This window comes from Rhipicephalus sanguineus, chromosome 3 (genome assembly GCF_013339695.2).
Source record: "Rhipicephalus sanguineus isolate Rsan-2018 chromosome 3, BIME_Rsan_1.4, whole genome shotgun sequence".
In the NCBI taxonomy this organism is placed as follows: Eukaryota; Metazoa; Arthropoda; class Arachnida; order Ixodida; family Ixodidae; genus Rhipicephalus; species Rhipicephalus sanguineus.
In genome coordinates this window covers 126,010,399-126,023,286 of record NC_051178.1, presented here as the reverse complement: position 1 = coordinate 126,023,286, position 12,888 = coordinate 126,010,399, and the positions used below count along the sequence as shown (strand labels likewise).

The 12,888-nt window shown below is 44.0% G+C and overlaps 1 protein-coding gene across 1 annotated transcript; it reads left to right on the top strand.

Moving 5' to 3' along the window:
* The first annotated feature begins 301 nt into the window (after positions 1-301).
* On the top strand, positions 302-7,548 carry LOC119387104 (mitochondrial fission 1 protein). Its single transcript, XM_037654412.1, has 6 exons — positions 302-499; positions 955-1,087; positions 3,008-3,084; positions 3,783-3,888; positions 7,268-7,352; positions 7,431-7,548. Exons 1-6 carry the CDS (start codon positions 455-457, stop codon positions 7,432-7,434), a joined length of 450 nt encoding a protein of 149 aa, XP_037510340.1. The 5' UTR covers positions 302-454; the 3' UTR covers positions 7,435-7,548.
* Positions 7,549-12,888: the final 5,340 nt, after the last annotated feature.

The window sequence follows — 12,888 nt, the reverse complement described above, 5'->3', positions numbered from 1 at the left end:
AAATGCGGCGTTATCTTTGTTGTTGTTGTTGAAACAAATTAAACCAATAATGCCAAACCAAAATTATGATTAACACGCTCGTCACGTTTTCTACCATGGTGTGGAAAATTGCGGCAGGAGCTCGACGATGCACCGAAAACGAAACCGAAAGTGAACATTGCTAAGCATAAAATTTATTAAAAGAAGAAACAATAAACAGAATTGTATAGAAATACTATAGCAATATATATTAAGAGGTTAGGTTTTTAAAATGCCAGTGACGTGTTTTATTTAGCAAATACTGTTTCTTTCAGTTCACCATCATTGTCATCGAAACAATGTAGCCCATCATGTAGTTGCAGTTAGCTCCTGAGGTTGAGTCGTACGAGTACGTACGTACGTTGTAAAAAGTCACGCACCTTTACTTTTGCGATTATCGGTGTCGTGTGACTCATATGTGACACTACAGCGCAAAATGGAGTCGATCCTTGAAGACTACGTGAGCGCGACAGATCTGAAAGTGAGCTTGTTTTTATGGCTTTCCTCGATAACTGTGGCCGATGCCGCGTCTCCTTTCGCATGATCGTTTCATTTACTATTTGTCATGTGCTTTTCTGAAATGACGGAAGTAGCATTCCGTAGTGAATATGAACCCTTCTCAATTATGTCTATCTTTCTTTATGTCATTTATGTGCGACGCTTTCGTCACTTTGCAAATATTCGCTCAAGCGTTATGTTCGTAGTATCTCTGACTTCGTTGACTGAATACTTCTCAGCCGATCTTAGAGAACTTACCTTACTATTCTTACAATTCATTTGTACATTTAGTTTCATTCATGTACGAGAGATTCCGCGTGGCCGAGTTGCGTCAGCATAGTGGAATCCGAGTCGATGTAAACTAAAGTATGTCGGCCAACCTGTGACGCAATAGAGCGCGCTTTGTTTTTAATGTATTTTTCGCCCGGTCTTGCGCAGCATTACGAACAGCAGTATCATGAAGAAATGAAAAATGGAGAAGTGGACACAAAAACCCAGTTCGAGTATGCTTGGTGCCTTGTCAGAAGCAGGTATCCGGCGGACATACGGCGGGGTGTTCTGTTGATGGAACGTGAGTCACCTGCAAGGCGTCGCGTTTCGTGTGTCGGTGCAATTAAGAGGCGTTGATCAGTGTTTGCTTATTTTGTTCGTGAAAACAAGATAGCACACATGAATGTTTACACGTTACACGCCTGTTTGTTAATGGTGTAATTTGTGTCATTCCACGTAAGACAAAAAGTTGAGGTCCCTCCAAAAAAACTATATCAGAACTTAAAATGCTAATGCAAAGTCTACAACTGGGGATTTCAGTGGGCAAGAGTATGAAGTTGGGCACGTCGGTTATGCATAACTGATCACGTAGCGCAAAATTTGACACTGTAAAAGAGAGGGACGAAGACGAGCGCTCGTCTTCGTCCCTCTCTTGTCCACTGTCAAATTTTGCGCTACGTGATCAGTTACTTCAGTGGGCTCTGGGTAAATATTAATTCGCTTAAACGGAAATTCCGGATAAATGTAAAGGGGACATCAAGTTTGGTAGGCCACACATTTGGTGCAGTTTTAAAGCTTTGCTTAAACAGAACGTGCTTTTTGCCAAATTTTAGTTATAACTTAGAGCGAAAATGTGTCAATACAGCCTCCTGCACTTTTAATAATGTTGCAGGAGCATCGATCACATGGCATTTCAGTGCCTTAATTATAATAGCAAGAATCAACAATAGTACACACGAGTGCACAAAGTATTTCGCAGTGTGAGAGTTGTGTTAGATGCTGTTCGCTTCTGAAGTGCACACACCCTAGCTTATATTTGGTCCTATCTTGTACAGACAGTACCTTGTATAAAGGCCCTATGTTTTTTTTATCTTAGTTCATTGGCACATGCATGCATCTAGTAAGAATAAAAAAATTAAAAGGGAATTTTAGATTACACATCGTAATTGTGCATGTGTACCCATTCTCATCACTTCTTTTTTTTACAAGACACCCGTGATAACCCTGGCAGGATATGTGTGCTTCTGAAGTGGATAGCGTAACAGACAATGCTCACATTGAAGTGCGCTTTGTGCACAGATTCACGTCATCACTGATCGTCCTGCTTCTTGCTGCTACAAGGCTATAACATGTCATGCTGTCAAAAGCTTGCATGATGTGATTCAAATTGCAGGAGATTGTACGTCGTGGGCCTTTATACTACGTACAAAATATCACCCCTCGAACAACCATGTGAAACGGTGATTACAAAAATACGAACCAGAGGCAATTGCAATGCTGTGTTGTCAATGGCTGCTATGTGGCATTCACATTGCTTAGTTTTCCCATTCTGTGCCTCATGAGAGTTGCCACTCAAAAAAGCACAAATCGATCACACTGACTCTTAAAATGGAAGTAATGAAATACACGAAGCAGGGCAAAGTTTCGTATTCTTAAGTGCTGATTGTTACAAGCAATGAAGAATGAAAGAAGGTACACACTGCCCGAAGTGCGAGCTTTCTGAAGCAGTAAATGTGGATGTGTACTTCTCAAGAACAAATGAAAAAGGTATTTGTGTGATTCACTAGTGTGCATATTATGAATTTTCCAATCAAGTGCCCCATATTCAAATAGAAGCTAGGAGACTTTGCATTTGACGATCTTTGAAGCAGAGTGCAATGCCTGTTGTACTCTGCTTCAAAGGTTGTCAAATGTAATGTCTCTGTATTCACCATAGTAAAGCACCTGATGCTTTTCAATTAAAGCAATTGTTCTTGATTTATTTGTTGTTTGCATAAACAAAACATCTGATAAATGGAATATTGCAGTAGTTCTTCCCATCCTTTCAAGGTCAGCTCAAGCGGACTTTAATGTTGGAAGCAAAGCACAGGGGAACTTTTCTTTAGTTACCATTACATAGACTATTCAACAGCACACCTGAATTTCTCATTTCATCCTCTTTGACTGCCTACTTCTGATGCTTCGTTTTTTTTTTCTTACACCCATGTGTTTGCTTCGACAGATTTGTTTCACCACGGCAATGCAGAAGCCAAGCGAGATTACCTTTTCTACCTGGCTGTCGGGAGCACCAAGCTTAAGGTCTGTACTTGGCAAACAGTGACAGAAATGCACTCAGAAACTTTGCTACTAGAAACATCCTTTCCTTGCAATGGGCAGAGTGTGGCTAGTTCTTTACTACTTGAATGATTGAAAACTGGAGCACACTGCCAGGGGCGTAGCCAAGGGGGGGGGGGGGGGGGGGGTGGGGGGGGGTCAACCCCCCCCCCCCCCCCCCGAAATTTTTCAGTTTTGCTTGCGTATATATACACGCACACATACAAACGCACACACAAACATACATAAAGTATGGTTGAACCCCACCCCCCCCCCCCCCCCCCCCCCCCGAAAAAAATTTCTGGCTACGCCCATGCACACTGCTGCCAGTGCTTCTTGCCACTGCGGGCATAGTGCCAAGACATTTTGATATGCATAGTCTTTATGATGCATTGCGATCTTATTTGGTACTAGACACTTAATGGTGGGGCGCTGGCCGCCATATGGTCTCATAATACGTAATTTCAATTGCTAAGAAACGTTCCTGCTTTATGCGAGAGAAATATACTGCATCTTGAATGGGAGTAATAAATGTGGCATGAGGTATAGCTCCTTACATGCTTGCTGTCGAGTTAATAGTAACGGCTGGTAGCTAGTCCTGTGTGTATTACATTGGATAAATATTGCAGCAGCATGTTACTATTTATAATTTCACCTGTTGTAAACAACCTTTTCATCTTCAGGAATACTCCAAGGCGTTAAAATTCATCAAGGCATTCCTTCACGTTGAGCCAGCTAACAGGCAAGCACAGGAACTTGAAGCAACTATAAAAAGTCTGATGAAGAAAGGTAAGCTTTGTAGGTAGCTATCAGCCTTTTTGCAGCAAAGCTCTATGTGGCTAGGTTTTTCTAAATCATTTTTTCAGGGAAGTGTTTCAAGTGTTGACAGGTCTGCAGTCACGGCAGGATATGAAAAAGGCATTTACATTAAGTGTGTGGGACATAGTGAACAAGCCACAGTATTGGATTCAGTGTTCAGCAGTTAGGCTCACTGGCCCGGCAGCCTATTGCTACTGTTACAGGTGCACGTATTCTTACAGACTATGTATCGTCGTTTGCATGTTAGAGCCAAGTGCAAAACAATAAAATTTAATGGCACTTAGCAGTATACTCAAAAGTCATAGTTTTCTTCCGCAGCATGGCAATATATTGGGGTCATAGCAGCCACATTGTGTAGCCTTTTCCTACTAGACGCAGCTTGCTTTTAGACATGTACTTATTGTTATGTGTTGATAACGCTCTGTGATTACTCAAATCTAGCCTTCAGTATTATTTAGCTGTGTTCCTGTCCCTCTATGCAAACAGCTTATTGTTTATTTTGTATTATATTGCCACGGCCGCTACATAAAAAAAACAGGTGCGGCCTGCTGCGTCGCGTCGCCGTCAATGGGCGAGCGCGGGTCGGCTGAGCGGCAGCTGTTTTGGGTGAGGGCGCCACTAGCATGGTCCTCAAGGCAGACGCCGGTTCGTGTTACTATGTGGTCGCCTCAGGATTTATGCGTGTCCATGTGCATTTTTGTGTGCTTCCTCGTGTCTTTCTTGTGTGTGACCACGCGTGTGAGCCGCTTGCCTCATGTTTCCTGCGCCTGAGTGCGGTTTTTTGGTGCGCGCGTGTGTGGCAGACGCTTTTTTTTTAGCGGTGTGATGACGCAAAGCTGTTGCGTGCCGCTGTGCAACTCGAACGTGTGAAAAGACGCTACTGTGAAGTACCACGTATTCCCATGCGATCTACAGTGTCGGGAAGCGTAATATTCGTAACAGAGCACTTCTTTCTGTCACAAACGAGCGCTAAAACAGGTGCGTGCCGCCGCATACTGACGACAGCATCAAGCCACTGCGCCGACTGTTACCCCCAACGGGTGCGCGCAACGAAAAAAAAAAGAGACAAGCACCAAAAGGCGCCCAGGGCGAGCACCTACCCTCTCCACCGAAGACGCGGTCGCGACAGCCTAACACCCGCGCAGATTGGGAGAATTCAAGAAATCAAAGTGGAACCGACCGATTCCGCAGACGAACCGGCGAGACGAATCCCTTTCCCCTAGCTGTTGCTGCGCTACGTGCTACGAGCCGAACAATCACTTGGAATGTTCGCGAAACCGGGAAGGACCCAAACGAGAGACAACGGAGGGTAGGACGGTATGGTGAAGTCGGCGAAGAAGTTATGTTGTTCGTGTGAGTCGTGTAGTGCGGTCAGTCGATCTTGAATGATCTAGTGATGACACCGTGGGAGCACTGTTTAGAAGAGTGTCGCCGAATGACAGTGAGCAGAGCTGGAGTTCGTTTGAGTGTTTCCTGGAAGAGAAATATTCCTGAAACGTTCGAAGAATTGTGGGCTGCACAAGTTTCGTGAATATTCAAGGCCTTTAAGTGTTCTTGGATAGTTTCTAATGGATGAGAGTGCATTTGTAGCACGGTAAGTTTGTTCCCATTGTTTTAAACACCAGCTAAGTGATGTTGTGAGTTGTAATTGATACCTGCCGAGTGTGGATGTTTGCGTGGTGCTTGTACTGCCTTAACTGAGAATATATTTTGTTTGTGTTGTCAACTCTTGGCTCTAACTCTTGCTTTGGGCCACAACCGGCATTTGTTGGCGCACTAACAGGACCTACATTTAAATTTTGTGTGCTTTCGTGGTGCATTTCGGTGGGCCGATAAGACAGCCCTTGGAATCTGCCCGACGACTGCCTGCATTAAAGGGACACTAAAGGCAAATAACAATATATGTCAGAGTGAAAGCCCAATGTATGACAACTTCTAAAACGGCAATATTATCAACAGCAGTGCCCTACTTACCGAGAAATTAAGCTAAATGTATCACATGATGAGCGCCACGGGTGAGACATTTTCGAAGTGATCCCGATGACGTATGGAAGTCGGCCTACAATAAATCACTAGTAATCAAACTAGCAGCAGTAAAAAAAGAACCTTCCGAGCATCAAAAGACGTAATAAAATACTGTTTGTTCCTTTCCGCTTGATTCATGGAAAAAAGAACCTCCGTGGCGTTGCCATATGGGGAACGGTGCGCGTGGTTCAAAGGTTCCGTTTTCGCCGAACTGCGCCTCGCCCGGCGCCCTGCTTCGCTCACGCGGTCGCGTCTCAGTGGTAGTTTCGGGATCGCGTACTGCCGCGTGTGTTTTGCGCGCTCGTGAAAGTCGCTCCGACCGAAAGTTCGACAAAATGCCGCATGCATGTGATATTTCCGGATGCCCGAATGGTGTACAACGCCAGTGCTGCAGCAAGGAAACCGGTGTGTCTTTTCACTGGGTGTCGCGGAATGAGCCCTTACGCTCTATGTGGCTTAGTGTCATGCCATTGCGCCAGTGTGCTGAACAGTCAAAACCTCTGCGTGTGTGCTCGCTGCGGGACTGCGGCAAGCTTCGATGGCTTCAATGGCCGTTGTTGCTACGGTGGGTCCCGCTCTGCTGCTACTAGTGTCGGCGGCCGCGCAGTAAAAGCGGGCAACGTTGGGCACGGCAGCAGTGACGTATGAAAGTCGTATTTTCAGGCGGGAGATTTGAAGCGCGCTAACGCGATGCGGACCACTAAAAACGTGATTTTATTTCAAAATAAGCACTTCCTTGGCATAAAAGTAGCACTACGAGGTTTCTGGACCGCTATTTCAACAATCAACGTCGACTTAATATTTGCCTTTAGTGTCCCTTTAAGGGGATCAGTGATTGAGTGACACTTTTCATTTCAGGTGAGTCAAACGGCAGCATTCGTGGAGAGTATTGAGGCCCACTCTACAAAACACTGGTACTCCTAGGGCAAACTGTTCACATATGCGGGGTAATCGGCAGTTCTAATAATGACTTCAATATTCAACGTGTAATGTGCAGCTATAAAACGCGTTATCTACGGCCTGATTAGAGTAAGTGTCGGGCGTACAAACGCGGCTGTCGAAGCGCTTCTCCGTGAACAGCTGTACCAGTATGGTGGCGCCAGTGCGGGCGCAAGGAGAACTAGGCCCCGGACGCCGTTTCGGCGCCACGCAGCAGGCCGCACCTGTTTTTTTTATATAGCGGCCGTGGTATTGCTTATAACCATAAAGTGGTTTTCAGTGGCCTAGCCATTAGCCGAGCACTCCCACTTTCAGCAGAATCTCTTTGTTACTTGTGAGTGAATGGAGGAACTTTTATGGCTCTGACAAGCATTACCTGTTCCAGAGGGAATAAAAGGCATGGCTATTGTTGGCGGTGCTGCTCTTGCTGTTAGCGGGCTTGTCGGTCTTGGAATCGCCTTGGCTAAGAGGTACGTCTAAGAAAGAACTCTCTGCACCCATTTTCAAATGAACATCACCCTATATCACCACAATCTTTTCCTGTGCAGATAAGAAGACTTCGTTCCTTCCCAGATTTCCCTGCAAATTGTCAACCCGAGCCCAGTCGCATTTTTTATTCTGTACGAAGTGTGCAAATAAAGTGACCAGTGTGACCTGACCCACTAATACGCTATAATCAATAATTTTGTTGTTGTTACACCACATAAAGACAGCTGAAAGATGGCAAGTACCACAATAGGCCAAGTGTAGGTCTGCCTTAATAATGTTACCACACTTTTTTTTTCCTAGGAAAATATAGACCTCACAAATATGTACACCAAGAAATCACCGAGCAGTGCTAGAGGTGTGTGGAACTTGTGTGCTAAGCTTGCCTTGCATATCACAGTTAGACTGTCGGCGAGTGAGTGAGTGAAACAACTTTATTCGGTCCACAATAGACGTGAGTAAACTCAACGTCACCTGGCTAGGCCCACTCGGGGACCATCAGGTTAAACCATTTTATGTTCATTGCGAAGCAACTATTGCTAGCAACATGAAGTAAGCCAAGCCACTGGCTAATGTTTATAAAGCATGTCTGATAATGGTTGCTATTGGTAAGCCAACACTTTCCGGGTTTTTTTATAATCTGAAATCGCCCACATTACACCTTAATACTGCATCTGTTCGGCACTGAATAGAGCTACTGCACTATGTGCATTAAGCGGCACTTTACGTTGCAATGCAGTGTACGTAAAAAAAATGTGCTTCCATAATTTCAAGCATGTGCAACATCTTAAAAGTGACGTCCACCACAGAAAGTCTTCTTTTGGAAATACTAGTAGTTCCGCCATTCATGTAACAGATGCGAGCACACTTTCACGTCATGCCAGTTCATCTCAAGGTAATGTTGCCTTTGAGCTTAGTGCCTTTGAGACTGACAAAATGAGCTTGGTTGCGCTTCCAAGAAGGCTGTGAATGCAGCCCTCCCATGTGTTCACTCCCAGTCATAGGCGTGTGCAGAGGGGGGACAGTGGGGTGGCCGCCCCCCTAGTCACCTAAAAAGAGGGGGGTGCAAAGTCTGCCCCATACATTGGGAGGGGGGGGGGGGCGCTGCAATGAATCTTCGCCCCCATGAAGGGGAACCCTGCGCACACCTATGCTCCCAGTTATGCATATGACTCTATACATGACATGAGTTTAAGGTGCACAGACTAGCTAAAACACTGCTTTAGGAAGCTAACGACCAATTATGAGTGTGTTCCCTTGCCAGGCTATTGCACATTAGTTATCCACATATTAATCCAGAACTTTGCCAGTTCAGGTCCTAGCATTTCAAGCAATGACTGAGAAATCAACACGGGTATGATTCAAGTTGTGTTCTGCGTTTCTACAATGTCCAAGAGGCACATGTTCCAGACCAGAAACTGCGACAATCACTCGACAATGTGAAGGACAGGTTACCCACAGAGAAATTCCCCAACGTGGTGTATGTTGTCTCATGCGCAGGTTTGTGACTGTGTATAATGGCAAAACTTGCCACCTTGAAAGGCGTCTTAACACCTTCCTGTCCATGGGAAAATGGGACATTTCTGGGTACTCTAATAAAAATTTTTCTACTCACACTCAATATTATTGATACCATAATATATGGTACGAATTTGTAGAACAAGAAATGCACTTTCTAATGGTATTAAATTTGAAGCAAACATTACTAAACAATTCTGCGAAAAAAGTTTTAATACGAAATTTTTTAAACAAAAATGAGAACACTGTGAATACATCAATACTGCGTTGCACCAAGTGAACGCAAAAAAATTCGAATATATGTCTTAACCAGAAATGTCACATTCTTTATCCCTGAAAAAGCATTCCATCTATATCCATTATTTAGATAGAAAAGAAAATGTTAACCCAAGTGGCTGTCGTGCCACAACGCAATGCAGTTACGTGATGCGGTGAAGCACAGGTTTGCGCAGCATGTCTTGCAGAAAACATTCGTTTTCTGTTCTACTTTTTGCTCAAGAGTATGTGTTCATGCATATTTATTAGTTGTGCTTCATATCTCGGCAAGTATTCCTCTGGTAAAGAACAGGACGACCAAATCGACGGCTCCGACGAAACGCCGCGTAGCACTACGGAGCGCAATGCCGAAGTCCACTGCGGGTTGCCTTTTTGCGTTAAACTCCACTCGTTGAGCAGCCACCGGCAAGTGGTCTTGACATCCTGCAAATAAGAGCTGTGACCTTTAGACACCACGGATATCTTTAGAATAGAGCGCGGCAGTGACAACTCGGTTCAGAGGTAAAAACGAAAGTTAGCAGCGGATACCTGATGACATTCCACGGCTATTTGACCCACTTTCACTGTTTATGCTGAAGTCTGATAAGTCAAAATCATCCTCCGAGTCCTCGCTGCTGCCATCAAAAAATTTTAATCAGACTCATCGGAATCCACCTAGACTTGCCGTTTCTGAGAGGCCAAGTGCGCGCGATGTCGACGCCATATTTGAAGCTACGAGCGCTCGGCCTCTCGACGTCAAAGGCAGTTCAAAGCTCTCTCTGCGACTGAATAAGTAAACAAAAAAGCGAAACTAAAAAAATAGTTGCTGTTTTATACGATGGACTACATTAGCTGTCTGTAAACGCTCCTAGCGCGGCAAAATTTGAAGTTGAAAACCGTCGATAGCGTGCTATCGATGCGCATGGGCGCGGACAGGAAAGTGTTAAGCAGCACAATTATGAAGTGAAAAAAGGAAATGGTAAATCCAGTGCTTTGGCTGAGCATGCTTCAGGGGCACACGCAATCAACTGGAGGAAGGCACGTGTTCTCGCTAGAGAAAAAGGACTGCCATGACATCTTTATCTTGAGTCACTCTTGATACAGACAACTCCGTGCAGTCACAACAGGAGCGATGGCAATCTACCTTCAGTATATGTGCACTGCCTGCGTGATATATATTCAAGCGTATTTAAAGCGAACTGCTCAGACCGATTTCATTTTGTGAACAAGGGTCTCGTGTGGGAGCTGAAACGTCCTTTTGTGTGTTAAATATGTACTTAGGTTGGCACAGTGCCTTAGGTTTTCTACCTCCACCACATAGTAAAGATGCACGCACTTGTGTACAAGAGTAGGGTGTTCTGGCGGTGCTGATTCTTTATTATCAGGTTAATGTTCTGTCTTCATTACTTCATAATTTCACCAACTGTACCACAATAAAGATTTGCAAACAGAAATTAATATGCTTCAATAAGAACTGCAATGCCTTCACTTTGCATCACTTGACTATGCATCATACCCAGTGTTCATGTTCTGCTTTTCATTTATGCTCTACATCACACCAAGTGTTCAGCCATGTACAAATGTCACTTAGTTGTCTCCACAGCAGCAGACTCCATAAGTGCAGCCAGCACACACAGTTTTGCAGAAGCTTTATTGTACAAAAGCATTCAAAATAGGAATGCTGATACAAGGCTTAAGACCAACTGCAATAGAAAAACAAATGCCTAGAAAACACATGACTAGCTTATATTACACAACATTGATAAACTTAAATATACTATGTTACATTCTGGCATGCTTGTAAAATTGGCTCCTGCATAAAGAATGGACAGTTTAAGACTAACATTGGCATGTCAACAATACATTCTCGAGGCAACAGCAGTGGCACGGTGCCTGCTTGGAAATACTGGCACCAATGCACCGAGCTTGTCACTCCGAAAAGCCAAGTCCAAACCTCCCAACAAACAGTTCCAGGCAGACATCTTGCCAAGTGGCCTACAAGTGTACAACATGCAATCTGAAGTAGCAGCAGTCGAGCAACGTGCTACTGGGTACATGAAACTTTTGCACATTGATTAACAGGTCCTAGTCTCACTAGAACATCATTGGCACAGCAGCAACAACAAACAGGTACTGATTGCAACTACCACAACTAGAAAGCCTAGGCGCAACACTACGACTCTTATCTTGCCTAGCGCTATGCTGCCTTTTTCTCTATCACGATACAAGGAAGACACTGCATAGGCACACAACATTGACACATTACAGTTAAAAATGACTGACAAATAACAGCAACAAGAGCTCCCTGTTACCATGCGTATTGGCACCTCGCCCTCAATAGGTAGGCTGCAATGTCGTGACTGGGGAGCCCTCTTTATACAAAACCATCAATTTTTCCACACAGCAATGACAACTCCACACCAGTTCTTTTCTGTGACTACACAGCTTGCAGTTGGGAAAAGGGTTTTGGCAGCTGCAACAGACGTCACGGTTAAAATACTCACTTGTAATACCAGAAACAACATTCGTACACATCCGCAGCAACAACCAACTCATGTTGCAGCTCCTCCGAAGCAACAATTTCGGGACGCACTTATAAATGCCTACCTGACACATTGCATAAATGCGACATAATTGCTGGTTGCACAGTGCTCTTACAAATTAAAACGGCATCCGATATATGAGAGTCTCGTATTGAAAAGTATTACATCTCCCTTTTATCCTGCTCACTATTGATTACTGTTCTGTTAATGCATTGACAGAAATTAACAGAATAGCCATAACACAAGACTAACAAGATTCTCTTAAAATGCAGTTCCTAGATAGAATAAGCTGACGATACGTGCAATGGGAACCAATAAAACTTGCTTTCAGCGTCAAATTATTTCACCCAATCTCGAGTCTAGATTAACTTCCTTTTCCAGAATCTGAGTGGCCATGTATGCTTTGGCACAAAAAGTATTTTAAAAGCAGAAAAAGCTCAGTAGTAGCACAGATACAAAAAAAACGTCTTGTGGTGTGTGGCTGCCCGCCTAGATGGTTTTTCAGTACGTCCAGAATAACAGAATGCACATCTATTGTGCATTCAATGCAACTCTAGTGTGGACACCTGTAACCTCCCCCAAGTGCTGCTTGGACAGAATATATTGCAATGAAGCCTTTGTTGGCACAAAACTTGTGGCACAAGTGTTTGAAATGCATGAAATGTGGTATCACCCTTCAAGAAAACGTCGGCCAACATATCGGCAATAAAATTAAAACTGATAACGAGCTTTGGTACATACTGGATGGAAGATTGCACACAGCTTGTAGTAAGCATCCTGTTAGTAACACAGAGAATCTGCAGTGCAGACATGAAACTGCAAAGCAGATAGATAGTAGAAGCGCACATATTTATGTAGCGGATGCATTCATGTAACACCACTTGGTTCAGCGATCTAGATGCAACACAGAAATCAAAATCCGGCCAGCCTGCTTGTATGGTACATATCACAAAGAATGAGATTTCATTAATAACCCTGTAAAGCGTACTTTGAGAAATTAAACCAGCATCCAGCCATTTAACAGTTGTGGAACGGTCAACGGATTATCTGAACAAAGGCTAGTCAGCACTGCTAGTGCTCAGAAGTAAAACTGTGTGCATAACAGATGTGAGAATTCTTGCTTTGACAAGCAGAAGAGATGCTACTCAATTGTAACTGCAGTCCAGTAACAACATTTCTTTCAATGCTCATCATATTTGTGACA

Excerpts from the sequence above, each read along its gene's own strand:
- LOC119387104 (XM_037654412.1), top strand. The coding sequence starts at position 455 with ATGGAGTCGATCCTTGAAGACTACGTGAGCGCGACAGATCTGAAA. Across the intron at positions 3,085-3,782 it reads TCGGGAGCACCAAGCTTAAG|GAATACTCCAAGGCGTTAAA; the intron begins GTCTGTACTTGG and ends TTTCATCTTCAG. Across the intron at positions 3,889-7,267 it reads AAAAAGTCTGATGAAGAAAG|AGGGAATAAAAGGCATGGCT; the intron begins GTAAGCTTTGTA and ends TACCTGTTCCAG.